This window comes from Prionailurus bengalensis, chromosome D2 (assembly GCF_016509475.1).
Source record: "Prionailurus bengalensis isolate Pbe53 chromosome D2, Fcat_Pben_1.1_paternal_pri, whole genome shotgun sequence".
Lineage (NCBI taxonomy): Eukaryota > Metazoa > Chordata > Mammalia > Carnivora > Felidae > Prionailurus > Prionailurus bengalensis.
Genome location: NC_057351.1, coordinates 46,823,810 through 46,833,499, shown reverse-complemented (window position 1 = coordinate 46,833,499; position 9,690 = coordinate 46,823,810). Strand labels below are relative to the sequence as shown.

General features: G+C 50.9%; 1 protein-coding gene across 2 annotated transcripts in view; it reads left to right on the top strand.

The window, feature by feature from the left end:
* The first annotated feature begins 3,135 nt into the window (after nucleotides 1–3,135).
* DRGX (dorsal root ganglia homeobox) overlaps nucleotides 3,136–9,690 on the top strand; it is a 33,501-nt gene continuing 26,946 nt past the window's right edge. For both annotated transcript variants that reach the window (XM_043596835.1, XM_043596834.1), the window contains exons 1-4: nucleotides 3,136–3,537; nucleotides 3,969–4,083; nucleotides 8,162–8,259; nucleotides 9,172–9,273. In XM_043596835.1, coding sequence (XP_043452770.1) covers nucleotides 4,050–4,083; nucleotides 8,162–8,259; nucleotides 9,172–9,273 — 234 coding nt within the window. In that variant the 5' untranslated portion in view covers nucleotides 3,136–3,537; nucleotides 3,969–4,049. The remainder of the gene's footprint in view (nucleotides 3,538–3,968; nucleotides 4,084–8,161; nucleotides 8,260–9,171; nucleotides 9,274–9,690) is intronic.

The window sequence follows — 9,690 nt, the reverse complement described above, 5'->3', positions numbered from 1 at the left end:
TAGAGATGCCCTCACTGCCAGGGGCGGGAGCCACATCTGCACACAAATCTTAAGGTGTGTGGGATACTTTCTTCCCACTTTATTTTTTAAAAAGTGAACAACCTTGAAAGTTGAACAACCCACCCTATTCTGGCTTCTCTCCGCTCTGCTGGACAGGAGGTAAAGAAGCACGGACTGTTTGGTAACCAGAAAATGATTCTTAGAGGGAATGGAGACTGAGGCTGCTGTGAATTAAATACGGAGAAGAAGGAGTATTGAGGACCAACCACAGAATTGTCTCCTTCCACAGGCTGGAAGCAACCCAGGTGGGGGTGGGGAGGGCCTGCCGTGTAAGAATCTGTTGAAATATGACCCGTGGTTTTAACTTTAAATAAGCATTTCTGTCCTAATAGAAGCCCCCTCTAATGTCTCCTGCAGCTTTGATTTTGGAACACGTCACATTCCTCATTAAAGCAATCACTGTTAAAACATAAAGCAACACAGGATTTATTTCTTCATTAAACTGATGATCCGTATATGAAGCCAATTAACATTATGAGTCTGGTGAACATCAAGTGTAAAGAGGTTAGAGAAAATTAAAAGCAGTCACCTTGGTCTTTAGATAAAGAAAGTACACTTTTAGGCTGTAAATTATCAGAGTGTCCAAGCGGGACAGATCGGTGAATTTGGTTAATTGAAAAATACATTTTACCGCACAAGAATTAAGGAAAAATAACCTTTTCGTTTCCAACGCCCTTTTTGGTGGGGGAGGGGGACGGTTGCGAATGTATATTGGTCACCTCCGAAGGCCGAGTGTCAGAGACAATCGGAAGAAAAAGGGGACTCGCGTCATCAAAGTTTGTTGTAGGCTTTCGTTTCTACGTTGCTTGGCTGTGTGTTTATTCGCTGTTTTGTCAACAGAAAAGAGCCGTCCTCGCGGCTCCGGGAGAGGAACGTTGGGAGAGGCGAGGCGAGGGGAGGCGGAGGGTCCTGAGCTGGCTACGAGCCCCGCGCGAGGTGGGTGTTTTCCGGGAGTCCGGCTACTTGTCCACCCCGGGGAGACGGCCAGGCTCGAGTCGGGGACGCTGCGAAGGCCATGGTCAGGCAGCGACGCGCCGCGGGCGGCTTCAGGCTGGAGCCGAGAGACAGGAGCAGCGCGCGGGGTGCGGAGTCGAGAGTTCGGTCCCTTCTCTGAGCGCTGAGCGCGCGTCGCAAGTAACTTCCGCAGGTTTGAACCGGGAGAGGATTGGTCCCTCAAAGCCTGGGATCCTGCAGGGCGGGTCCCACTGCCGCGCAGCACAGAGCCCCAGAGGGGCCCGCGGGACTGGTCTCTTTTCCCTCCCGCAGCCCCAGAAGGTCTGGGGCCGCTGTCCAGGGTTCTGACTGGCTAGGAGGTCTGGGGAGTGCGCTGCCCTCAGACCCAGCCAGGATGAGCCTGTCTACTTCCCCGGGACCTCTCTGGGCCTTGATAGGAATCTGCTTCGGCGGATGTGAGGGATGGAAAGCTGAGACTGGGGCTTGGACTTTGTTGGCTTTGGGGGCCAATGCGGCGCCGGGCGCCTGGTGCCGTGGGTTCCCGCACAGATACTCAGGTGCGCCTGGAGCATCTCGACCAAGCCCTCCCGGATACCTTCCTCAATTCGCTTCATGGGCACCAGGCTCTTGGAGCTCACAGGGCGCGCAGACGGGGAGCTGCCGCCTAGGGCAGATGGGAGCCCGAGGGGGCTTTTGGCAAACCCGGGCACGCAAGGGTAGCCTCAGGCTCTTTGAAAGGTCTCCAGAGAGCCCGGGTCCTCTGGGCGACACAGGAAGTGACAGAGATAGCGCGCCAAGCTTCTTGGCCTGGGTTGACGGAGGGTCCGCTCTGGGGGCTCCAGTCCTCTCTGGATGAAGTGGCAACGGCGCTCTCTGCTGCCCGGCCAGCCCCTCTGGCTACCGCACCCGCCTCCCGGTCCTCTGGGCGTGTTCCCTGAAGCCGGCCGCCTGACTCGGAGTCAGTGGCCCTGGCGGAGCTGTCGCCGGGGCTCTCTCCGTTCTGAACTGAGCCAGAGTTTCCAGCGGTTTCTTCCTAGTGGCGCGGCCGACTCCTCGAGCCAGGGCGGGCCGAGCCCAGGAGGGGCCGCTGAAGTGCCCTGGGCCCTAAACTGCCTCCGCTGGAGCGTTGCCGCGTCTTCCTCCCAGTGGTTTTCCGAAGGGTTGTCCACCGGAGTCCCAGGGCCCCAGCACTCGCTGCCTTTCAGCTTGGCGCGCCTTGCCCACGGCGGGTGTCCATGTGTGGGGTCGCCAGGCCTTTTGTTTCCAACGCGCTGTGTCTTTAAGATCAAGGCTGGAACCCAGGCGGTGCAGGGACCCGACCCACCGCCTCGCCAGGGCTCCCGAACGCAGCATTAGAATGTTTATAAAATATTCAATTTATGCAGTCTGTCCAAGAAGCCATCGTCCCAAAATAAAATCAGCAGTCTAGACGGAACACAGACACCAAACTTATCAACAGTTGTCTGACTTGCCTCTTCTGATGCATCTTGAGTGGGTCATAATACCAACTTTATTTTCAGCGGTGCATAAATTAATTACACGCATTTAATAACCAAAATATCATTATATTCCCCCTTTAATATCATAAAGGCTTTCCGCCAGGGAAGCACTTAATAGTGCAGGGGGCCGTAACGGGCTATTATCCTGGTGTAATGCTATTACAGAACCAATTATGCGCCATTAGACTTGCTTTTTTTTGCAGTTTATGTGATTTGATCCAATCCCGCGCCCCTGACTTGAAAATTTCAGCCCGGTACTTTAGAGTTTAATTTTCACCCAGGCAGAGGGAAGGGCGGTCTCTCTCCGCTGAGTGTCTGCCTCGAATGCATTTTAAAAGTAATTGCGAAGGGGTCCCACCGCATATCATTTGCATGGAGAAGCGAACATAAATTCAGGGACCCCTTGCTGAGAACAAAATCAAACTTTCCTTTTGTACGGGCGCTTGGAAAGGGAAGCCGTGTGCAGAGTCCCCCCAAAAACCCATCCGGCGGCTACAATTAGCAGCGCTTTGTCAATTCGCAGCCCGGGAGTCGCCAGGCCTGACAAGGGCGAGCCCATATCCAAGCTTTTCACGGAGAAAGAAGGTTTGAGTCAGAGGGGACTCGGGGTGGGTGTGGGTGGAGTGTTCAGAAAATAATGCCTTTTTGGGGGTGGTGGTAGTGCTAGTTGTTTCTATCCTCTTTTAAAAGAAGGAAAACATTTCTGATGTTTGCTGAGAAATGATGGATTTTTTTTTAACACCACGTGGGCCATTTGTAAGGCCCAATAGACCTATCCAAGTTACTCGCTGTAGACAGCGCTGGAAATAATCAGATTAAGGCCAATTATGCGTGAGATTATAAAGGCGAGTGCTGAGCCGCGGCGCGCGCTGTAGACAGACAGCAAGACATCTGGCCACTTCCCGAGTCACTTTTCTGGTCCTGCGGGCGCCAGCCGCGCCGAGCCCCGCCCGCTTCCAGCCGAGCCCAGCGTGCGGACGGGAGGCAGTCACGCTCCGGCCTTCCTCGCCCGCAGCCCGCTGAGGTACGCGCGGCTCCCGACCCACTCACCCGGCCCCGCGCGTCCGGCCTTGGGGCTCGGCTGCCTTCCTGGCCAGGGCTGCAGCTCGCTCCGATGCCCTGGCGCGTTCGCTGGACCCGGCTGCGGTGGCCTGGGTGCAAAGCTTGAGCGGGGGCGGGGGGGACCCCTGAGAGCCGGGAGCCAGATTTCCCGGGTTTGGTGTTGGGGGCGAGGTGGGGGCATGGCTGTCCGGGAGGTGGACCCAAACGGAGGGGCTGTCCCAAGGGGATCGGGCTTGAGGTGGGGCTGCCACGTCCCCTCCAGTCCCCACAGTGGACTTAGGGCGTTAAGGGGGGGAAGGGTGGTTTCCAGGAGGAGGACGCCCAGTGCGCACTAGGGCCAGTCCGGGGCGCGGGCAGAGTGAGACTTAGATTCTATCGATGCTTGCCTTGCAGCCAGGCCGGAGCTACGCGCCCCTTGTCTGTCCAGCGGTTACTCTCCCGGGCCCCACCGTCCAGCTGATCCGGCCGTCGGGGATGTTTTATTTCCACTGTCCGCCACAGCTAGAGGGTGAGTAAGCGCCGCGCCTGCGGCCGCTCCGAACGGCTGGTGCTGGCCAGAAAGGGCCAGAGTGTCGGTGTGGCAGGTGGGTGGTTGGGTTCCCGCTCCGCTAGGGTCGCAGCCGCTGGGCGTTGGATACGGGAGCCCCTGGCCTCCTCCCTACATCCCACTCCAGCCTTCCGCCCTGTCACCACCTGCCTCCCACCTCCCTCCCCGCCTGGGCCAGTCAGCCCCCCAGGCTATTGGCACAGCAGGGACCCGCCGGTCCTCCCAGCACAGATGCTGGTGTCACGCCTCTAATCGGGTCTCCCCCGCCCTGGGGGCCGCATCAATCTTTCACGGTGTTTTGCAAACATCCAGAAAAGCCAAGGTAGACTAGGGAGTTGGCCCGCATCGTCTGACATGGATCCTGAGCCCGACCCATAGTAGTTTGCTCCCACTTGGAGCACAGGGCAGTGCTGCTCCGGGAAGCTGTAACGTCTGTCCTGGTCCACCGTGGCTCTCTGGATCTAGGTGGCCCTGTGCACCCCCGCACCCCTCAAGTGCCCTGGCTTGGCTCCTCCCTGTGACTCACTGGATTTCCTGATCCCAGATGCCAACCACTCCCCACTCCCAGGGGGAGCCCCGTGGCCAGGGTTTGAGACTTTGAGGGTCTCCAGGCCTTAGAAGAAATTTTGCCTCAGGATCCCTTGTGTGGTCTCTGCACTGGATTGTTAGGTGGAAGTAGGTTTGTGAGAAGGGGACAGCTTGGCTCTCTGGTGCCCCCACACAGGGCCTGGGGGACCCCCAAGAGCCGGCGTCAGACAAATGCAAAGCCACACATTCTGGCCTTTTAACAGCATCTTCCTCAGAACAAGAGTCTCAGCCATGCACTATTAGAACTTTTCTAACTGGGAACAATACCAGGCCAGGCTTTGACAACCTACTCCTATGATTTATTTGTAGGGTGGGAGAATGTTGGAGGCCAGGACGTTGAGGGAGGCATGGGGGAGGGCAGAGGTGGTGAGGCACTGAGGGACCCGGAGACATCCGAGGACACTAGTCCGCCTTTTCTCCAGTTACCTAGAGCAGTAGCTGAGCCTCAGTTGGCCAACATGCACGGGGATTTCAGAAAGTTTGTTTTGTCTTAACCGTGGAAGCTTTTAAGAATTCAGTAGAATTTTCTAACGGAGGCTAAGGATCAGTGTTTAAGCTCTGCTAGCTCGGGTCAGCATTCCTAAGAAGGAGAGACCAGACACTTGCCTACGTTTCATGCCCTTTAATCTCCAAGGACCCACGCCGATCTGCTTTATGAAGAGGTTAAAAGGTGCACTCCCTGACATTGTACCCCAGGTCCGGAGGGGGGATTTGAACAGACTGACATATCGCAGCCTACTCTTCTGGTTAAAAAGGGGAAGGCAAAGATTTGGGTATTTAGCAGGTGGTGGGCTGCTTGGATAATTAAGGGAAGCCCTGTCCGCAGGGTGGGTTGCAGAAGTCACTTAAGGAGGGTCGTGGCCCGGCCTTATCATGGCTTCCGTCCACTGAGCTGTATGCTGCTCACCCTTCCTTCCCACCTCACCCGAGGCACATCCCACCTCAGTGCTGATTCTACGACCAGGAGAAAAGGAGGCGTGTCTTTAAGAACCTTTTTTGTCCCTTTGAAGATGTCTTTCTGAGCCAGTTTTGCAGAAAGTGGTGTTGTATGTTAGTCTAATGTTGCTGGGGAGGAGGTGATCTGCGGCAGATAGAAAGGCCGAGAACCGACCTTTGGAATATGACATCTCGCTCAGGCTCTCAGCTTTTTAATTTTCATTTCTTGTTAATCTAGAGAGGCATAAAGGAGAAAGCAAGGCATGACTCATGATCTCACTTCTGGGATTCTACTGATATTGAATTAAAAAGTACTGCATATACCTGCTAAGGAAATTCAAATAGAAGAGAAAACTGCATTCAAAAGTGAAATCCTCCTTCCACCTCTTTTCTAAAGATACTCTCTATTGTTGGTTTCTTATGATTCCTTCATGAAAAACACCCCCCCATATGTTATGCTTTATTTGTGTTGAGATCATATTGCCGTATCATTTGGGGCTTTGCTTTTTTTTTTTCTTTTTTTTTTTTTTTTTTACTTTGTAACCTATATTTTGGGGATTATTCCATGTCAATATATACAGATCTACTGATTTCTTTTAAACAGCTGTGTAATATTCCATTATATGTTGTACTGATGGGAACTTTGGCTGTTTCCAGTAGTTTTTTTTTCCCCCTTATTGCCATGTCGCCAGGAATGTTCTTCTTTTTCTATTTTGGAACACTTATTCACAGATTAAATATGTGTATGTGCCCTTAAATTTTTGATGAATATTGTCAAATTACCCCTCTAATAAGGCTGCACCAATTAATGCTCCTACAAATAGTTAATGAACACACACATTTTATTATACCGTTAACTGTACTGGGTAACATTATGCATCTTATGTTTGCCAGAATGGTGAAAATAGCAGTTCATTGTTCTGTTTTGTTTAATTATCGGCAAGGTTTAACATTTTCATAGTGTTATCAACACGTCTACTTATTTTTAAGTAAAAAGTTTCTTCAAAGGTTTTCCTCTTTTCTGTTTGTTTTTATTCATTTGATGGACCATCAGTCTTTTTTAGGATCCAATTTGACATATGATGTTTCACCTACAGATATTATGTGTACGCATTGTGAAACAATTTAGGACCTGCAGGTGTAAGTTAGAAGGCTGAGGCAGATAACGATTGGAGCATCTCAGAGTCTGCATTCTGTCCTCGCCAATCAAGTGCTTTGTTTCAAAAGGAGACAGTTTGGTTTCCCACAAAATACTGGAAATAAGACTGCTTTGAGGCTGTCCTTTTGAAGTTTCCAATGAGGGGAGAGGAGAGAAATATTTGTAACTAGGGTTTTTAGGAAGAGTGCAGTTTGGACAAGAAGATGGAACAGAAGGCTTCAGGGAAGCATGGGGTATTATGGCAAAGGATGTGTGTGGCACTGTAGAGCAGGATAATAAGTAGGAGGGACCCCTGTTAGTAGATAGAATTTTAAAGAGCCCGGAGAACCTTGCTTCTTTGGGACTCAGGTCTTTCTGAGGGAGGTTGCCTGTGTGGCTTGCCGGCTGCTAATGCCAAACACGCAGTGATTCTGAGACCAGAGCCCATGGCAGGTACAGCATGCACTGGCTAATGGGAACTTGCTCATTTGTTTTTCTAAGAGGCCATTGTAGACTGTTGAGCACATGGTGCATATTTGGAAAATGATGTGAATGCATGTTTGGGGCCAAACTCTGTTCTGGTTTGGGAGGTTGCTGGGGAGGACGGTGGACAGGACGCCTTTCTTTTCAGGGAAGTGGAGAGCAGTGGGTCCTTTATGAGCCTGGGGAGAGGGGAGAGAGTGGCCGTGTCTAAGCCTGCTTGGAATTCAGGACAGTAGCTATTGGTGCAGACCTCTTGTTAATTGACATCAATATAACAGATCCACTATGGTGCTGATGAGCTGTGACCAACGGTAATTAATATTCATTTATAAACTTCTTACCTCCTCGTGTCCTGAAGTTCTAGGAGAAACGTGCAGTGAAAGCTCTTGGTGTTTTCTTTCCTCCCCCGCCCCCAGATGTTAAGCTTTGTTGTTTATAGAAACAAGGGAAAGTTAACTAACAGGTAAGCAATAGGGAGCCTTTGAGGCTTCTATGAAAGAGTCAGAGGTAGGTAGGGGATGAGATAAAAACACAGTGGACAGAGGTGCAGCTGGAAACCAGAGGGCAGGTGAAGGCTCTGCCTCAAGCCAGTGATTTTTCCTGGCACAGAGTCCGGAATTTGACAAGAAGGCGATTTGGCCATCCCGGGGGGAGTAAGGTTGCCATCCGCCCTATGAAATAGGCATAGTTGGGCCTGAAGTCAAAGGTTATTGGGAGAGGGAGAGAGCAGGAGAGAGTAGAAAAGAAGGGGCCTTCATGAGAGCAGCAGAGAAAGACGCTCTGGGACAGACGGGACTATGCCTGGAGGTGCCTCCGAATAGAGCAGGTGTGTCCGGGGTTGGTGTGAGAACAGGGAGGTCCTCTGCTCAGGCTGATTCAGTTTGCTCCCAGTAGGCACTGCACCCTTTGGCAACCACTCTCCAGGAGATTTCGATGATGGGTTTCTGCGCAGAAAACAGCGCCGGAACCGGACGACATTTACTCTTCAGCAGGTAATGATGGCGTTCCCTTTCTGAGAGTCGGCTACTTCCTGCCTCCAAAAAACCCAGAGTTTGAGCAGCTCTCCTTTGTGTTTGAAAATAAAGCCAACTATGGTAACTGGATCGTTCTTGAACACTCTATGTGTCAAGAAATCTGTCTGGGGAGAGGGCAGGTGATTTGGACTTCACGACGCCAGGCAGTAAGTGAATCGGTAATAATGATCGGTCACATGTGCCTGAGGTTGGTAGTTTGGGGAACATTTCCGCATCAGCAATATCATTTGAACCTTGAAATCACCCTTTGAGAAATGCAGGTAGGACATTCTTATTCCAAGTAGAGAGATGGGAAGACCGGGGCCCCCAAAGTTGTCTGATTTGTAGAAGGTATTGCTGTCCATAAACGGAAGGGCTAGAACCGGGACCCTCATAGTGTGTTTCCTGGACCTGGGCTCTTTCCCTTAGGTCTGGGCCACCCCTGGGGCAAACTGGGAGCTGTCAGGAAAGTAACCCAAATACCTCTAGCTTGTTTCTGTGGGACTGGCACAGTGAGGACCTCTGTTAGTTGTTTCTATTCTCCTCTGTCTTATGGGGAAAGCTGTGTGGGTTGCTCTGATTCGTAAGGCCACTCTTAGACTTTGATTCCTATGAAGATATGTAAATGGAAAAGCAAATGAATATTTGTGTTTCTCCTCTTATTCTTATTTCTTGGGGGAGCACCGATGTTGTAAGTCTTAGCTCCTCAGTCATCCGTGGTTAAAATTTTAATTCTGTGGCGTCTTCTCGAAGAGCTCTCTTCTCCCTCCTCCTCCCCTATTTCATCCTTGAAACCACTTCCTCACCGCTCTTAGCAAATTTGAACTATGCATCTGCTTCCTCTCACCTAGCCGCAGCCTCTCACCGGTAAATATTTTTGCCTGTTACCAGCTGGAAGCTCTTGAGGCAGTTTTTGCCCAAACACACTACCCTGATGTCTTCACCAGAGAAGAGCTGGCCATGAAAATAAACCTCACAGAAGCCAGAGTGCAGGTAAACCTTCTTTTTAATTATTTAACTCTCTAATATTAAAACTGGCAAACTTTTTTTTTTTTTTTTGACATCATGACTGCAGAGTGCACATTTGGCCAAAGAAAGCAAATGAAGACTATCTGTCATTTTCATGATGCACTTTAATAACATCAACATAATGTGGAATATTAGATTAGGTTGATTAATCGGTCATTCATAATTAACTAGTGATAATGTTCTACACTAATTTGTCCGCGTCTCTAAGGTACTAAATTACATCAATGCACATCCATTTCCTTGCTTTGGAAAAAAAAAAAAAAAAAAAAAAAAGAGCTGAGATGCTATTCTCAAAGCAGCTCTGACCGCTCTGGGGTAAGGCCAGTCAATTGCAGAGAACTGTGTTTTCAGATGGGAACAGGGTAGGATCTGCTTTCCAGA